General features: G+C 52.4%; 1 protein-coding gene, 1 long non-coding RNA gene and 1 other non-coding gene across 3 annotated transcripts in view; 1 reads left to right on the top strand and 2 right to left on the bottom strand.

The window, feature by feature from the left end:
• The window catches only part of LAG3 (lymphocyte activating 3), a gene marked incomplete in the record, with an annotated part of 9,353 nt that extends 1,606 nt beyond the window's left edge, over positions 1–7,747 (top strand). The window contains 6 exon segments of the mRNA XM_014585145.2: positions 16–188; positions 742–1,005; positions 1,396–1,671; positions 6,514–6,756; positions 7,016–7,146; positions 7,457–7,747. Coding sequence (XP_014440631.1) covers positions 16–188; positions 742–1,005; positions 1,396–1,671; positions 6,514–6,756; positions 7,016–7,146; positions 7,457–7,669 — 1,300 coding nt within the window.
• Positions 3,970–7,329, bottom strand: LOC102469764 (uncharacterized). Its single transcript, XR_337693.1, has 3 exons — positions 7,197–7,329; positions 4,242–4,351; positions 3,970–4,001 (listed from the first exon to the last, which is right to left on the bottom strand). It is a non-coding gene; the product is annotated as an uncharacterized LOC102469764 (long non-coding RNA).
• An 8,243-nt stretch (positions 7,748–15,990) lies between the features above and the next one.
• On the bottom strand, positions 15,991–16,097 carry LOC114006581 (U6 spliceosomal RNA). Its single transcript, XR_003548295.1, has one exon. It is a non-coding gene; the product is annotated as a U6 spliceosomal RNA (small nuclear RNA).
• Between the last annotated feature and the right edge of the window lie 2,580 nt (positions 16,098–18,677).

Below are 18,677 nucleotides of genomic sequence, written 5' to 3'. Positions count from 1 at the left end.
CCGGGGCAGGGGAAGGCAGCCCCTGCAGCCCCACGTGCAGCTGGACGAGCGCGGCTTCCAGCGCGGGGACTTCTCACTGTGGTTGCGCCCAGCCCGGCTCACCGACGCCGGCGAGTACCGCGCCGCCGTGCGCCTCCGGGACCGCGCCCTCTCCTGCCGCCTCCGACTCCGTGTGGGCCAGGCCTCGAGTAGGTGGGGGCTGGACGAGGGGAGAGGGGCTGGAGGAAGGGCTCCCCCATCCCCCCGTCCTGAAGCCAGGAAGGGCTGGGATAGAGACTGCACCCTAGGCCCTGCCTGAGAGCCCCCACAGTAGAGGAAGGGGGCAGGGAGCCTGACGGCGGAGAGGGTGCCCCTAGAACAGCCCGCTATGGAGAGATCGTATCACCTCTTGGACTCCCCTTTGCACACCCACTGCGGGAGTGCCGCGGTGGAGGTGGGGAGGCACGTTTTCAGGGGGGAGGGGTGGTGCAGGGCTATGGTGATTAATTTCTGACATCTGTAGCTCAGGGCTAGGCTTAATGGGATCCTCAGGCAGGCAGTGGAGAATCCAGGGTAGACGGTGCCCAGGAAGGTAGCCTGGGACCCTTGGGGATCTTCTTGAAGCACCTCCGGGTGCCAGGCACTCGTGTAGTGGCAGGCTGGGGAGGGATTTATAGCAAGGTCCCTTTTTCTGGGCGCTCCCAGCTTGGCCTGCTGTACTGGAGTGCTTGGTGGGGCTGATCAGGCCTTCTTTTCCTGCAGTGACTGCCAGCCCCCCAGGCCCTCTCAGGATCTCCGACTGGGTCGTTTTGAACTGCTCTTTCAGCCGCCCAGAGGGGCCAGCGTCTGTGCAATGGTTCAGGGGCCAAGGCCGAGTCCCTGTCCAGGAGTCCCCTCATCACCACTTGACCGAAAGCTTTCTCTTCCTGCCCCGAGTCAGTGTGTTGGACTCGGGGCCCTGGGGCTGTACCATCACTTACAGAGATGGCTTCAATATCTCCATCACCTACAACCTCACTGTTCTGGGTAACTCCTCCGGTCTGCCTTCCCACTTGACCACAACCCCTTCCTGTCCCCCCTGTCACCTCCCCTGACTTGTGAGTTCCCAGGGGGGACCAGATTCTCTGCCTCTGTGCCACCTGTGATTGCTCTGGGCCCCACTGTCCCACTCCTTTCTCTGCAGCAGGTTTCAGCTGCCTTCTCCCCTGCTGGCTTTTACCTGGGTCATCCAGCCTGCAGCCTTTGGTGCTGCTGTGTGTCAGGGTGTCCCAGTCCGTCTACCTGCTTCTGCTCCTGAGCACTCTTCCAAGCCAGACCAGCCCCTTCACTCTTCTGTCTCCCTTCCCGGCAGTCCCAGCAGTCAACCACAGCACACGTACCCCTCAGCTTTAACTCTGGATTCCCCTGTCTCTCCAGGTCTGGAGCCCCGAGTCCCCCTGACGGTGTATGCTGGAGCAGGCTCCAGGGCAGAGCTGCCCTGCCACCTCCCTCCTGATATGGCGAGCCCTGCTTCCCTGAGCGCCAGGTGGGCCCTGCCTGGGGGAAGCCCTGACCTCCTGGTGGCTGGAGACAAGGGCAACTTTACCCTTCTACTAGAGGCTGTGAGCCAGGCCCAGGCTGGGACCTACACCTGCCACGTCCGTCTGCAGGGCCAGCAGCTCAGTGCCACCGTCACTTTGGCAGTTATCACAGGTCAGCCCCAGGTGGGGAAGGAGGAGCTCCCGACCCCAGGAGCAAGGACAGGGCGGAAGGGCAACGGGGCAAAGACTGGGCATACTCACCCCTGATGCCAAGCCACTGGGCACAAGTTCTAGAGGGTGCCCTTGGTGGCTTCTCTTCTCGCCCCCTTATAAAGAATCGAAACTGAAAATCTCCCCTGAGTCATGATATAAATGTTCCACTTTTCTCTAAGGGACTCCCCTGCTCTGAATTGGCGGGAGGGTCTGAGAGGTTAACAAGAGAGGTGGCTGGGGCCAGCAGGTGGCGTAGTGGTTAAGGTGCTGGACTCCAACATGGTCAACTGCAATTCAAGTCCCGGACCCAGTGGCTTGAAACTCAGGCGAATGCGTGTGCGTGTATGCCCAAAACCCTGAGAGGAGAGTGGAGGAGAAGGGACTGTGGTGTGGCCATTCCCCCCACTGGGGGATGATTTCTCGCTTTCTGTCTCTCTCTGGTGAGTGTACATGCCCTATAGCAAAAAAAAACAAAAACAAAAACAAAAACAAAAAAAACCTCTTAAAAAAAAAAAGTGAGAGAGAGAGAGGTGGCAGGCCAGCATTTGACATGGGTGATTAAGGTGCTGGACTCCCACATGACTGACAGCAGTTGAGTTCTAGGCCCTTGGCTTGAAAATCACACGGGACACGTGTTCATGCATGCCCAGAATCCCAAGAGAAGGGATTGTGGCATGACCATCCACCCTAGGAGGTGATTTCTCACTTTCTCTCTCTCTGTCTCTGTCTCTGGTGGACACATGCTACCTATGACGAAAAAAATCTTAAAAAAGGAGAGCGAGTTGACAAAAGTGTGAACAGTTCCAAAGAAGTGGACATGCTGGCCTGGCAGCTCAGGGTTAAGTGAGGCACAGAGGAAACTGGATCCCATTTAACGGGCCAGGGTTCGTGTCACAGCCCAGCAGCCTATATGCCAGGTGCAGGATCCCGACAGGATGGAGAACCAGAGAAAGGATTGCCAGGTGACCCCGCCCTGTCGCTTTCCTCTTCCTTTCTCATCTCCCTCTCTCTCTCTTGTGTGCAAGCACACACTCCCCGTCATAATAAAAAGAAAACAACATTTTTTTAAGAGGTAGAATATATTTCTAGAATCCTCGTCCACTTTGGGGCCAGGACTTGGGTTACAGTTGCAGGAAATGGCCTGGATGTGGGAGGAGTTTAAAAATCAGTCCGTTGGTCAGCAAATATTTACTGAGCAAGGGTTCTCCAAGACAGTGTAACACAAACACACACACACACACCAACACACAAAAAACCCAGAAAGTCTGTGTCAATTGACTGTGACGGTCAGTTATGACAGATTAGCTACGTCTGCAGTACTTACCTATAACCACTAAATGTAGCACCACATAGTAGGTGCTTAATAACAGACAGCGGTGGGGGCCAGCAGGTGGTGTGAGGATAAGGTGCTGGACTCCCATTGGCTGACTGTGGCTTGAGCCCTCGAACCTGGCAGCTTGCTTTCTTACTTTCCCTCTCTATCTCTCTGGTGAGCACGTGTGTCCTATATAAAAAAATAATAATAATGAATACAATTAAATAAGTCATTCTTTTTTTTTTTTTTTTTTTGGAGAGATTTTCACTGTAGGGCGCGTGCGCTCGCCAGACAGAGAGAGACATAGAGACAGAAAGCGAGAAATCACCCCCCAGGGGGGATGGTCACGCCGCAATCCCTTCTCCTCCATTCTCCTCTCGGGATCTTGGGCACGCACGCACACACGCCCGACGTGAGTTTTAAGCCACCGGGTCCGGGACACGAACCGCGGTCGACTACGTGGGAGTCCAGCGACATAGCCATTATGCTAACTGCTGGTTCCCAATAAGTAATTCTTTTTAAAAATAATTATTTTAACTTTATTCTTTTTAAAAAAAATTTTTTGAGAGGTTTTTGCTATAGGGTGCATGTGCTCACCAGAAAGACAGGGAGAGATAGAAAGCGAGAAATCACCCCGTTGGGGGGATGGCCACACTGCAATTCCTTCTCCTCCATTCTCCTCTCAGGATCTTGGGCACGCACGCACACGCGCCTGGTGTGAGTTTAAGCCACTGGGTCCAGGACTTGAACTGCGGTCAACTACATGGGAGTCCAGCGATGTAGCCATTATGCCATCTGCTGTTCCCTGTTTATTCATTTGTTTTAATTTGACCAGGGAAGGACAGAGTGGGGGGGGGAGGGAGAGGGAGAGGGAGAAGGAGAGGGAGAGAGAAAGTGAGAAAGCAAGCTGCCAGGTCTGGGACTTGAACCATGGTTGGCTATGTGGGTGTCCAGCACCTTAACCACCACGCCACCTGTGGGTCCCAATAAATAGTTCTTAAAAAGTATATTGGTTGAGTGAATAAATAAATAAGCTAACAAACAGAACACCCCCTGAGGACCGATCCTGAATTTTCACCTGCTTTTTAGGGTGAAAATTAATTTCTGCCTAGATATTATACCCACCCTTCAGCCTCACTCTGAACCCCACCTTCCCCCTACTCCAATCCTCGTGTGGACTCAGGCTGTCAGTAACCCTACTGGTGTCCACTTACCCCGAAGCCTTCCCTCACGCCAGTCACCAAGGCCACCTGCTCCGTCCGGCGTCTTCTTGAGGACAACTGGCTTTTGCACAGAGGTTTGATGGGAGAACGTTTGTTACCTGCTGTACAGAGAAGCACCTTTCTCAGCGTCACCCTGTCACGTAGCTGGGGAGTGCTAATCTCAAGGCTAACCTCAGGTGCCTGTGTTACCAAATCTTCCCTCTCAGGCTCAGGCAGATCAAGGCCCTGCACAACCGTGTCCTTCTACCCACCCTGTCTCGCTGTCCAGTCTAGAGAGTGCTCTGTCTCTGGGGACCGTGGGTCAGTTCCCTGTCCTCTGAACATTCAGAAAGGGGGACAGAGTTCACTCAGGGGACGCCACGAGGCAGGGGAGCTGATGTGGGCCAGGTGGGAAAAGTGCGAGGTGTATGGGTGCCAACGCCCAACGGATACTGAGGGCCCTGAGCATCTGAGTAGAAAGTGGTGAGAAAGTCACCCCTTGTGGGGCCCACAGGTGGCGTGGTGGTTGAGGGTGCTGGACTCCCACATGGCCGACTGCGGTTCAAGTCCCAGACCTGGTGGCTCGGTTTCTCAATTTCTCTCTTTCTCTCTCACTCTGGTCAAAATTTAAAAATAAATAAATAAATGGAAAAAATAAAAAAAGAAAAGAAAGTCACCCATTGCATGTGTGTGCATGCCCCAAATCCTGATAGGATGGGGAAACGGAGGGAGAGAGATGCCGCATGACCACACGCTGTTGAGAGGTGCTTTCTTCCTCTCTCTTTCTCACAAGGGCACATGCATTCTGGCAATTAAAAAAATAATAACTAAAGAAAAAAAATGAAAAGAAAGGGGTGTAAAAGAACCTGGAATAGTATTTCTTTCTCTTTTTTAATCCACTTTTACTGTAGGTGCTCATTAGAGAGGCCGAGGGATAGAGAGAAGGAAAGTGAGAAATCACCCCCCACGATGTCTGCTGGTCCCAAATAAATAATTCTTTGAGAAATTATTTATTTAATTTCACCTATTTATTTTTAAAAGAATTATTTTGGGACCAGCAGTTTCCATAATGGCTATGTCGCTGAACTCCCATGTAGTTGACTGCGGTTTGAGTCCTGGACCCGGTGGCTTAAACTCACGCTGGGCGCGTGTGCATGTATGCCCAAGATACTGCAAGACCCTGAGAGGAGAATGGAGGAGAAGGAATTGTGGCGTGGCCATCCCCCCGGGGGTTAATTTCTCACTTTCTGTCTCTCTGTCTCTCTCTGTCTTTCTGGCAAGCGCATGCGCTCTATAGCAAAAGCTTCTCCAAAAAAAAAGAATTTATTTATTTATTATGTATTATTTTTCCCATATTAATTTTGCCAGAGAAGTAGACAGAGAGAAGGGGAGAGTGAGAAAGCAAGCCACTAAATCTGGGACTCGAACTATGGTTGGCCATGTGGGAGTTCCAGTGCCTTAACCACCATGTCACCTGCTAGCTCCAATTTCACTTATCATTTTTACTTTTTTTTTCTGAGGAAGGGTTGAGATTTTTGCTTATAGGGCACATGCGCTCTCTGGAGAGTCAGAGAGAAAGTTAAAATCGCCCCCAGCAGGGAGATGGCCACGCTGCAATCCCTTCTCCATTCTCTTGGGATCTGGGGTATGTACGTACACCCACCCAGCATGATTTTCAAGCTGCCTGGTCTGAGACTCGAACCCTGGTTGACCATGTGAGAGTCCAGTGCCTTTAACTGCCACACCACCTGTTGTCCCCTGAATTAGTATTTCTGGCCCTCTAGGATCAGTCTGAGTTTGTACAATGTCCTAGAGAACAATAAGGAGCCGGGAAAGCTTAAGCAGGGGTGTGATTTCTAGTGTGGGTGAACGTGCTCGCCAGAGAGAGACAGGTAATGATAGGGAAACTGAGAAATCACTCCCTAGGGGAATGGCCACACTGCAATCCCGTCTCCTCCATTCTTCCCCTGGGATTTTGGGCATGCACACACATGTGCCCAGAGTGGCCTGTCAAGCCATCTGGTCTGGGACTTGAACTGAAGTTGGCCATATAGGAGTCTAGCATCTTAACCACTCCGCCACCTGCTGGCCCCAGCAGGGGAGTGATTGGCCAGAACATTGCCTTGCTATAATTAATTTGGCCTTGACCCTGGCTGTCCTCCCTTCAACCCCACTCTGTCAGAACCCAGGTAAAGTGGGGGAATTGAGACTTCAGATTGAATGCATGATGTGGGGTGAGGAGGCTGGGACCCCAAAAGATTTCTTCCCTCTGATTTTTTTTCAGTGACTCCAAAATCTTTGGGGTTACCCAGCTCCCTGGGGAAACTGCTTTGTGAGGTGACTCCAGCATCTGGACAAGAGCACTTTGTGTGGGGACCCCTGGATGACAGCTCCTGGAGGCGTTCCCCGGGACCCTGGCTGGAGATGCACAAGTCCAGGCTTCGTTCCCAGCCTTGGCAGTGCCAGCTGTACAAGGGAGAGAGGCTTCTCGGAGCGGCCGTGTACCTCCCAGAGCTGTCCAGCCCAGGTCTGAGGCCCTGGGTGCTGTGGCCCCAACTCCAGAGTGGTCACCTTGATCTCCCGGACCTGCCCCCAAATCCCAGCTCTTTCCACAGACCTGGCCTCAGGTTCTCTGCACCTGACCCACTTCTGCCAGTAATGGCTGAGTACCCCCGCACAGGTCCCCAAAACTCTCCAGCCCCGGCAGCCGCCCGCACCGTGCGAGGGAGTGGTGGCTGTCCTTGCCAGCCTGACCCCGTGCCCACTCCTGTCTTTCTCCTCCACAGGTGCCCAGCGCTTGGGGAGAGCCCCAGGTGCCCTCAGAGCAGGCCACAACACTGTCTTTGTCGTCCTTGGTGTCCTCTCCCTGCTCCTTCTGGTGACCGGAGCCCTTGGTGTTCACCTTTGGAGAAGACGGGTGAGCCAGGGCCGCCCCCTCCCCAAGGGTTCCCCCTCCTCAATCCTTACAGTGTCCTCTGGGCCTCTTCCTCAGGGAAGCTGACCATGGTGGGCCTCGAACTTGCCTCCAGGCCCCCCCGCCCCCCATTTTCTCAAGCTTCTGCACTCCAGGGACTCTTTGGGTCCGGGGAGGCTTGAAAGGGCTAAGAGGAGGGCCAGGGCCAGATGAGGAGGGCACCGGGCTGGGAAGAAACGGATGGACTCTGCCCTTCCTAGTCCTCCCTCACCCTCCTCCTCCCACCCTCCACCCCCCTCTCCTCTTCCCACAGTGGCGACCCAGAAGATTTTCTGCCTTAGAGCATGGGATTGACCCTCCTCAGGCTCAGGGCAAGATAGAGGAGCTGGAGCAAGGACTGGAGTTGGAGTCGGAGTGGGAGCTGGGGACAGGGCCAGAGCCGGAGCCGGGGCCCGAGCTAGAGCCGGATCCGGAGCGGGAGCCGGGGCCAGAGCCGGAGCCGGGGCCAGAGCCGGAGCAGCTCTGACCTGGAGCAGCTGGGACCTGCAGCCAGGCAGCCCTCAGGCAGATCTCACAGCTCAGTCCAATAAACTCCCTGTCAGCAGCAAGCTCGAGTCTGGCACTTTCCTGTCCAGCGCCGGTTCCAGTCTCTCCCCAGCCTCCTAACCTACTTCCTCCCCGGGGCTCCCAGGTCTTCCCCATCTCTGCTTCTGGCCTCTTCTGGTTTCTTCCTTGGTCTCTTTTCTACACCCTCTGCCTCCCTCCCTCCTGAGTAATCCGTTTTTCTGAAGCTCCAAACAGATTTCGCCCCTTGCCCCTTCCGCCCTCTTCTCCATCCTTCCATCCACGTGGTACTGGCTGCCCTGATTTCCTTGATATTTCCGGCCCCTGGCCCACCCACCCCAGCTCCTGCACTGCTGCACTCGCCCTTGGCCCGGCTGCAGCGGGTGCGCATGCACCGAGTCGCTGCACTTCAGGGCAGCTGGCTGAGGGCCCGGCCGGCCCCTGCCCCACCCCCATCGGGCTTCAGCCCTGGGCGGCTTCTCCGGTCCCAGGCATGAGAACACACTGCCACCCAGTGGTCACTGCTTGTCACACCCCAGCAGAGGTCACGGCGGTGGCTGGCCTGAGGTGTCACACCGCAGTGGACACGGTGGAGGACAGACCGCTGCGCGTGCGGCGCTGCCGCTGTGCCGTGCACGCTCCGTGTGCAGCGTACGAGTCACATGTCCTGTGCACCCCGCAGCAGAGGGCTGAACAACGCCTGCCTCGGAGATGCCGCCGCGGCCGGCCAAGGTTACCATCCAGTCTGACAAAGGCATGGGCGGTGAACAAAGGCTGCACGCGGGGGGAAGACAGACCGCGGGCTGGCAGAGGCTGCCTGCGGCCGCAGCTTGGGAGCAGCAGCCTGGTGTCCCAGGCCAGCGCGGCTGATGTGACGGCGTCTCTCTGAGCCTCAGTTTCCTTACCTATTAAATGGGATCATGCCAGGAGTCCTCCAAAAATGGCTTGTTGTGAATGCAATATAATAAAAGGGCTTGGGGTCAGCAGGTGACAGGGTGGTTAAGGCGCTAGACTCCCACATGGTCGACTGTGGTTTGAGCCCCGGACCTGGTGGCTCACTTTCTCTGGTCAAACTGAAGATGAATAATAACAAATATAGAACTTTTTTCAAAGAATTACTTATTTGATCTTATTTGTTATTATTAGTTAGTTTGCGACAGGGCATGTATGCTCAACAGAGAGAGAGTGAGAGAAGTGAGAAAGCAAACCACCACAGGTCTGGGACTCGAACCACAGTTGGCCATGTGGGAGTCCAGTGCTGCAACCATCACGCCATCTGCCAGCCTCTGAAAAAAGTTCTTTTTTTACAGAAAGATTTTTACTATTTTTTTTAAGAGAGATTTTTGCTATAGGGTGTGTGCACTTGCTGGAGCCACAGAGACAGAGAGACAGAGACAGAGAGCAGGAAATCCGTTCCCGGGGGCCACACCACAATCCCTTGTCCTCCATTCTCCCCTGGGGATTTTAGACACACACACACACACACACACACACACACACACACGTGCCTGGTGTGAGGTGGAGTCCAGTGATGTAACCATTATACCATCTGTTGGTCCTGAAGAAGGTTTTTTAAAAAGATCTTTGAGAACTGCGGAGCACCCCCATGCTTATGGCATGTGTCTGACTTTCCACCAGTAAGGAGAAAGTCCTGCTCCGTCTCGCGGGTACCGCGGGGAAGGCCCCCACGCCCACGCGAGCGCCCTCTGTCTCCCCTGCACACAGTGCTCCTCGGGCCACGCCGATGCACACGTGGTCTCAGCCCACTGGACTCTCAAGTCTGGTCTAGGACCAAGACGATTTTTGTTTAAATTAGTTTTTATTTAACTTTATTTGTTTATTTAAATTTGACCAGAGAGAGAAGGAAAGAAAGCAAGCTGCCAGGTCTGAGACTTGAGCCAGGTTGGCCACGTGGGAGTCCAACACCTTATCCACCACACCCCTTGCCGGCCCCTATGAGACTTCTGCCTGTAGCAGGCATGGCCCCGGCTTCGTTGGCCTCAGCATGAGGGAGCTTCAGCCCTATTAGAGAACCTGCGGGGCAGGCGGCTATGGTGGCATCCACACACACTGTGGCAAACGCCTGCCACTGCCCCACGGAGCCTGTGTGCCACACGCAAAGTGACACAAAGACACAAAGACAGACCATGAGGCTGAAGACCTGTCCATGTGGAGACACAAAGGCCAGAGACATGGGCCTAGAGAGTGGGGAAGGGCCCCGTTTGTAGGGAAGAAGCAGTGGCATGGAAAGGTGGAAGCTCTGGCACGTGTGGGACAATTGCACCACAGTGAAATCCTCCAGTCCTCCTTAAAAACCTCCAAGCTGGGACCAGCAGTTAGCGCAATGGCTATGTCGCTGGACTCCCATGTAGTCGATGGTGGCTTAAACTCACAATCCACGCCGCGCACGTGTGTGTGCATGCCCAAGATCCCAAGAGGAGAATGGAGAAGGGATTGTGGCTTGGCCATCCCCCCAGGGGGGGGATTTCTCGCTTTCTGTCTGTCTCTCTCTGTCTGTCTGGTGAGTGCACAGGCCCCATAGCAAAAACCTCTCCAAAAAAAAAACCAAAAACCTCCAAGCTGAGTCAGCAGAGGGTGTGGGGGTTAAGGGGTTAAGGTGCTTGGTTCTCACATGGCAGACTGCACAGTTCAAGTCCTGGACCAGGGGGCTTGAAAAACATGCCAGGCGTGTGTGTGTGTGTGTGTGTGTGTGTGTGTCCAAAATCCAAAAGGGACTGGAGGAGAAGGGGTTGTAGCATGGTCATCCCCCTTGCGGGGTGATTTCTCACTTTCCCGCTCTGTCTCTCTGGTGAGTGCATGCACCCTATAGCAAAAATAGTTGCTAAGGTGGCTGGATCCCAATGGCAGATTGCGTGTTTCGAGTCCTGGACCCAGCAGCTTTAAAAATACACCAGGTGGGACCTGCAGTTAGTGTAATGGCTATGTCACTGGACTCACACGTAGTCGACTGAGGTTCGAGTCCCGGACCTGGTGGCTTAAACTCACACCAGGCGCATGTGCGTGCGTGCCCAAGATCCTGAGAGGAGAATGGAGGAGAAGGGATTGCAGTGTGGCCATCCCCCTGGGGGGTGGTTTCTCGCTTTCTGTCTCTCTCTCTCTGTCTGTCTGGCGAGCGCACGCGCCCTATAGCAAAAAACTCTCTGAAAAAAAAGAAAAAAAATATACCGTGTGTGTGTGCGTGTGTGCCTAAAGTCCTGAGGGAGAAGGGACCGTGGCCAGGCCATTCTACCTGGGGGGTGGTGTCGCACTTTGCCTCTGTGTACCTCTCTCTGGCAAGACGTCCCCTCTGCAGTCAAGACAAACACACACCTGCAAAGCATCGTTCTCACTCTTCGCTGGGGGGGTGGAGACAGCTACTGAGGAGACCTCTGGGCTTGGCCCAGCACTCTGCTCTCCATGGCTTAGTCAAAGCCCCATGTTTTATTAGGGCAAGGGGTTCCTGGAAAGTTCCGTGGGTGGCATTTTCCCTTCCTACTAGATAACACTATGCCCTCTGGGTTTGTGAGAGTAGGCATTGAAGAGTCGCTCAGCCTAGACAGGGACTTCCCCCTGCTCTTTTACAAAGGGGATTTGGAGGGCTCAGAGGCAGAGTGAAGAGACACCTGTTCCTCCACCCCAGAGAAGAAAGGAGCAAAGGGCGGCAGGGAGGAGGGCATGAGGGCTTTTCTGTGGTCTTGCCTGCTCCACCCTTCTCCATAAAATGGAGAGTGGCCTCCAGCCCTTCTCCTGCCTCCTGATGCCCTCAGGAACCAGGTTAATTGAGCATTTCCAGATTTCATTCCCCCCCCCAAAAAAAAAATTGTATTTATTATTAGTTTAAATTTGACCAGAGAGAGAAAGTGAGAAAGCAAGCTGCCAGACCTGGGCCTTGAACCAAGGTCGGCCATGTGGAAGTCCAGTGTCTTAACCACCACACCACCTGTCGGCCCCTCTAGCTTTCATTTGTAAGCCAGTGCTCCAGGCAGCATTCTGGGAGGGCAGGAGCAATGGAAGGCCTCAACGTGGTGGGGGTGGGTAGCATCTCAGTTTGTCCTTAAGAAGGAAGGGGGTGAATAAGCCAGTTGGCGGTACGGTGGTTAGGGCACTGGACTCCCACATGGCTGATGGTGGTTTGAGTCTTGGAACTGGAGGCTTGAAAATCATGCCATGTGCATGGGTGTGGATACACAAAATCCCCAGAGGAGAACAGAGGAGGAGGGATTGCAGTGTGGCCATCCCCTCTGGGGGTGATTTCTCACTTTCCTTCTCTCTGGCAAGCGCTAGAGCCCTATGGCAAAAACCTAAAAGAAGGGGATGTACTGGTTATCTATGTTGCCTAACAAGTCATCTCAAAATTTAGTAATGTAAGGGACCAGCAGGTGTGGTGGTGGTTAAAGGCACTGGACTTCCACATGACTGACTACAGTTCAAGTCCTGGACCAGGCGGCCTGAAACTCATGCCAAGTGTGTGTGTGTGTGTGTGTGTGTGTGTGTGTGCTCAGAATCCCAGGGGAAGAAGAAGGGATTGCGGTGTAGTCATCACTCCTATGAGACTCACTGTCTCTCTAGCGAGTGCACGTGCTCTGTAATAAAAACCTCTCTTAAAACAAACAACCCCTCCAAAAAAAACTTAGTAATTTAAAATAATGAGCCACCCTGAAATGGTGCAGGCAGCTTGATCCCAGAGCCATGCGGGAAGGCCTAGGGCTCAGATTCTGGATTAATAAACATACCAGGTTATCCATGACCCTGCCTGGGGGGCCACAGGGATGACTGCGCCACAGCGAGATCCTGTTGAGAGTCCTCATCTCTTTGTCTCTGTATCTGTCTGAATTGCTTTCTCTCTTCAGATAAACACAAATCAATTTTGAAAACAACATTTCTCATGTGGAGAGTTCATAAGAAAATAGGCAAGCAAGGGTTGATGAAAGAGGGCCAGGACCAGCAGTTGGCATAATGGCTATGTTGGTGGGCTCCCACGTAGTCGACTGTGGTTTGAGTCCCAGACCCGGTGGCTTAAACTCACGCCAGGCGCGTGTGCGTGCGTGCCCAAGATCCCGAGAGGAGAATGGAGGAGAAGGGATTGCGGCATGACCATCCTCCTTGGGGGGTGATTTCTCGCTTTCTGTCTCTGTCTCTCTCTGTCCTTCTGGCGAGCGCACGCGCCCTCTAGCACAAATCTCTCTAAAGAAAAGATAAAAGAGGGTCTACAGGGCTGACAGGTGGCGTGGTGGTTGAGGGACATGGCCAAATATGATTCGAGTCCTGGACCCGGCCGCTTGCTTTTTCACTTTCTCTCTCACACACACTCTATCCCTCTCTGGTCAAATTTAAATAAATAAATAAATAAAGTTAAATAAAATAATTCTTAAAAAGAAAGAAAAGAGACTTACCTAAAGGTTAATGAAAGGACCCTTGTGGGGCCAGCAGGTGGCGTGGTGGTTAAGGGTACTGAATTCCCACATAGCCAAATGTGGTTCGAATCTTGGACTGAGTAGCTTGCTTTCTCTCTCTCTCTCTCTGGTCAATTTGAAAAATAATGATAATAAACAAATGATTTTCTTATTCGCTATGTTATCTTTTTACTTTCTCTTTTTTTTTTTTAGAGGTTTTTGCTATAGGGCACGTGTGCTCAGAAAGAGAGAGACAGAAAGCGAGAAATCACCCCCCAGGGGGGATGGTCACACCACAATCCCTTCTCCTCCATTCTCCTCTCGGGATCTTGGGCACGCACGCACACGCGCCTGGTGTGAGTTTTAAGCCACCGCGTCCAGGACTCAGACCGCGGTCCAATACATGGAGTCCAGTGACATAGCCATTACGCTAACTGCTAGTCCCAATAAACAAATGATTTTTTTAAAAAAGAAAGGACCTGAGATAAAGCCCCAGCAATAAGCTTTATTTTTTTTAGAATTATTTATTTAATTTTATTTATTCATTTGAGACAGACAGAGAGAGAGAGAGAGAGAAAGGAGAGAGAGGGAAAGTAAGAAAGTAAGCCATCAGGTCCAGGACTCGAACCGTGGTTGGCCAAGTGGGAGTGTCCAGTACCTTAACCACCACGCCACCTGCTGGTCCCCCTATTTCCAGAAATAAGCTTTTCAACACAGGAAACAGATATTATAGACCCACTCTGGTGCCACCTCCAGCGATTGGTTAATGCTCTATGTTCTTGAGAAACAACCAACTCCCCATCTGGACCAAGCTTGTAGTGTTCATTACCTCCACCTACAGTTAAGGCTTTAAGAGGAGGACCTTGGACCGGCAGGTGGTGTGGTGGTTAAAGTGCTGGACTCCCACATGGTCAACGGCAGTTCGAGCCTTGGACCTGGCAGCTTGCTTTCCCACTTTCTCTCGCTCTCTTGCTGTCTCTTTCTGCTCAAATTAAAAATAACAATAACAATGATAAATAAGAGTCAATAATATTAAGGGACCAGCAGTTGGCATAATGGCTATGTTGCTGGACTCTGATGCAGTCGACCACAGTTCGAGTCCTGGACCTGGTGGCTGAAACTCACACTGGGCGCGTGTGTGTGCATGCGTGCCCAAGATCCCGAGAGGAGAATGGAGGAGAAGGGATTGCAGTGTGGCCATCCCCCCTGGGAGGTGATTTCTTGCTTTCTGTCTCTCTGTCTCTTACTGTCTTTCTGACGAGCGTATGCGCCCTATACCAAAACCTCCCCCAAATAAAGAGTAAATAAAAATGTTTAAAAAGAGAGATCCTCAGCAGATCAGCAGGTGGCTTGGTGGTTAAGGGTGCTGAGTGTCATATGGCCAACTCCTCTATTCAAGTCCCTGACCTGGTAGTCTGCATGTGTGTGCTTGTCCAAAGTCCAAAGAAGAAAGGGGCCAGCAGGTGGCATGGTGGTTAAGGTGCTGGACTCCCACATGACTGATCACAGTTCAAGTCCCGGACCTGGTAGCTTAAAAATCACAGTCGGTGATTGTGTGTGTGTGTGCCCAAAATCCCAAGAAGAGAAGGGATCACTTCATGGCCATTTCCCCTGACGGATGATTTCTCACTTTCTGTCTCTCTCCAATGCTTCTCCGAGGGACTTTGAAATGTATGCTACGGGGTCTAGCAGGTGGCGTGGTGGTTAAGGCACTGGACTCCCGCATGGCCAAGCACGTTTTGAGTCAGACCTGGTGGCTTGCTTTCTCACCTTCCCTCTCTCTTTCTCTGGTGGGTGCACATGCCCTATAGCAAATTAAAAAAAAAATTAAATTAATATTTTGTTAGAAATAGACTTTACTATTGGGGACAGCAGATGGCATAGCAGTTACATTGCTGGACACACACATGGCTAACCACGGTTCAAGTCCTGGAACTGACGGCTTGAAAATACACCAGGCACATATGCGTGTGCGCCCAAGATCCCGGGAGGAGAATGGAGAAGGGATTGTGGCATGGCCAGCCCCCCTGGGGGTGATTTCTCATTATCTCTCTCACTTTCTCTGTCTCTCTCTATGGCGAGTGCATGCACTAAGGTAAAAACCTTAGTTTCGAGCCAGGTCCAAGGCTCAAACTACACACACAAAAAAGAAATATATGCTATTTTTTTTTAGAGTTTTTTTTTTTTTTTTTGCTATTGGGCGCTTGCGCTCACCAGAAAGACAGAGAGAGAGATAGAGAGACAGAAAGCGAGAAATCACCCTCCAGGAGGGATAACCACGCCGCAATCCCTTCTCCTCCATTCTCCTCTTGGGATCTTGGGCACGCACGCACACGCACCCGGTGTGAGTTTAAGCCACCGGGTCTGGGACCATGGTTGGTGGTTGGCCACATGGGAGTCCAGCGACATAGCCATTACGCTAACTGCTGGTCCTGAAATATGCTCTATTATTAACTATCGTCACCTTGCTGTGCAATAGAGCACCAGCATTATGACTCTTACCTAGCTTTAACTGTTCTTTTTCCTCATTTACTTATTTATTTGTTTGTTGTCATTTTCAGGTTGCCGGGTCCAGAACTTGAACCACAGTCAGCCCTGTGGAAGTCTGGTGCCTCCACCACCATACTACCTGCCGGCTCCCTGGCTTTAAGTTTGCCCCCGTTAAGCAACCTCTCCCCTTCAGCCGCCACAACCTTTGGTGACCACCACACTACGCTCTACGTCCATGAGTGGCACGTTCAGACTCCACTTAGACGTGGGGTCATACCGTATTTGTCTCTGTCTGGATAATTCAACTTCACGCGAGGTCTTCTAGGTTTATCCATGTTGCCAGAAATGACAGAGTTTTTGTTGTTGTTTACTTTTATCTACAGTTATTTTATGCTGACTTAAAAATACGGAGCGCTTCATGAGTGTGTGTGCCACCCTTGCACAGGGGCCATGCTGATCTTCTCTGTAGCGTTCCAATTTTAGTATATGTGCTGCCGAGGCGGGCACTGTTGTTTTGTTTTGTTTTTAATTTGCCAGAGGGTGCAGGAGCTCACAGGAGTGGAAGGGGAGAGAGAGAGAGAGAGAGAGAGAGGGAGAGTGAGAGAGGGAGGAGAAAGCACCCTCACCACGGGAAATGACCATGCTGTAATTCTTTCTCCTCCATCTCTTCCTCCTTTCAAGATTTTGGGCACACACACCCAGCATCTCTCAAGCAGCCAGATCTAGGACTCGAATCACAAACTCAGCCATGTGGGGTCCAGCTGCCTTAACCACCAGGCTGGCCTTTCTGGCTAATCATTTTGTTTGTTTTGTTTTGTTTTGCTATAGGATATGAGCGCTTGCCAGAGAGAGACAGAAAGAGAGAGAGGGGAAGCGAGAAATCACCCCCGGGGGGATGGCCATTCCACAATCCCTTCTCCTCCATTCTCCTCTTGGGATCTTGGGCACGCACGCACATGCGCCCAGCCCATTTCAAGCCGTCCAGTCCAGGACTCGAACTGCAGCTAGCCACGCAGGAGTCACCTTCTGGCCTAATTATTATTATTTTTATTAAACTTGCTATAGGGCATATGTATTCATCAGAGAGAGACAGAGAGAGAGGGAAAATGAGAAAGCAAGCTGTAGGTCCAGGACTCCAACCATGATCGGCCATGTGGGAGTCCAGAGCCTTAATCACACCACCTGCTGGCCCGTTGGTGTGATTTTTCAGGTCCAGGACTCAAACTGTGCAGCCAGCCATGTGAGATCCAGCGTCTTAAACTCCATGCCACCTGCTGGCCTCATCTTTGTCTTTTTTTTTTTTTTTTTTTTTTTTTTTTTTTTTTTTTAAGTTATTCCTTTATTCCATGAGCGAGAGAGACTGAAACAGCAACCCCAACAAGGCCTTGACCCCTCACAACTCACCCTCAGTCTCAGTCCTGGATTGTGGGTCCATGTGTGCCCAGCTATGCAGGGAGGTCTGAGGGCGGGAACCTGGGACCCTTCCATGTCGGTCTGTCTCACAGAGAGATGAATCTTAGTCCATTTTAGCCACTGTCTGGCCCCTAAATTTCCCGTTTTGTCTTGTTTATTTTATTTAATTTTATTTATTCATTTATTTATTTTAATTTGACCAGAGAGAGACACACAGAGAGAAAGAGACAGAGTGAAAGTGAGAAAGCAAGCCACCAGGTCTGGGATTCGAACCGTGATAGGCTATATGGGAATGTCCAGTGCCTTAACCAGCACACCACCTGCTGGTCCTGTTTTGTTTATTTTAAAATGCTGACTAGCATCTCATTGCATATGTAAACTGTACTTTAATTTCTTATAGGCAGACTGACAGGGTTTTTAAAAATTATTTTATTTATTTATTTATTCACATGAGTTTTGCCAGAGAGAGAGCAAGCTGCCAGGTTTGGGACTCGAACTGTGGTCAGCCATGTGGGAATTCCAGCACCTTCACCACCATGCCACCAGCTGGCCCCTGTAAACTATACTCTTTAGGACCGTTAGTCTGCAGGTGGACACTGGGGCTGGCTCTCACTCTGCTGCCGTGAATAAGCTGCCGTGAACACGGGAGCACAGGCGTCTCTTGGACATGCTGATTTCAGTTTATCTGGCTGTGTGGCCAGTGGTGAGGTCACTGGATCAGACAATAGTTCTCTCTGGGCTTTGTGAGACTGTCCGCCCTACTCTGCATCATACAGACCAAGCGTCATACAATGTGGATGTCATACAATTCACATACGGTGTGAGTGGAGGGGAGCAGGACTCTCTGGGCCCTCTTGCTGCCTATTGTAGAGGGGCCGGGCCTGAAGTAGAGCTAGGCCACAGGCGGGGAGGGCCTCTCTGGGCTCCTCCATCCAAGCCCTCCCTTGACCTGACAGCCTCCCTATTGTCTTCTACCCAGACATTCTAGAGGCTAAAGGAGGCCAAGGGCCTTGGCAATTCCAGGGTCAGACAGGAGGCCCTACTGTGTGCATTCATACGGTGGTCACGCTTGCCAGGGCCACCCGCTCTGACCAGTCTTCTCAGCTCCCTGGGGCAGGGGGTGGCACACAGGCCCAGAAAGCCCCCGCACGCTTCCCCCACCGGGCAGAAGCGTGAGGGTTCGGGCGTGGGGCCCTGCTGCCGTCCTTGCAAAGCAGAAGAGTGAGGCTCGTAGGTCCCCCACTCAGGCCCACCCCACAGTAGGTGTTCTCCCTTTGAAGGGAACAGGGTCGGGTTGATGACAGGTTCTGTCTTCTCCACTCTGTGGCTGGCCGTTTCTCCAAGGGGCTGCAGGTGTCAGCTGGCTGGGTTCTGAGGTGCCCTCCTCAAACCTCCCCGGGTGAAGCCCAGGACCCACTCTCTGAGAGCTGCAGAAAATAGTCATGGAGCTAGGGAGCACGTGCTGGGTAGAAATGGGGTCACTTTGGTAGACTGCAGGCTGAGAAGCCCGACACCCCTCCCCCACCCACTGCCAGGCCCTGCCCCCAGCCCCCTTGCAGAGCAGCAGCAGTGCAGCTGCAGAAGTTTCTGGTAAGGAGGCCACCGCAAGGTTGCACCTGGAGCTTCCAACTTCCCACTGCACTGGCTGGCCCCCGCCCCTCCGCCCTCCCCCAC

This window comes from Tupaia chinensis, unplaced genomic scaffold (assembly GCF_000334495.1).
Source record: "Tupaia chinensis unplaced genomic scaffold, TupChi_1.0 Scaffold149011_1, whole genome shotgun sequence".
Classification (NCBI taxonomy): domain Eukaryota; kingdom Metazoa; phylum Chordata; class Mammalia; order Scandentia; family Tupaiidae; genus Tupaia; species Tupaia belangeri.
This window is presented reverse-complemented; position numbering and strand designations above follow the sequence as displayed.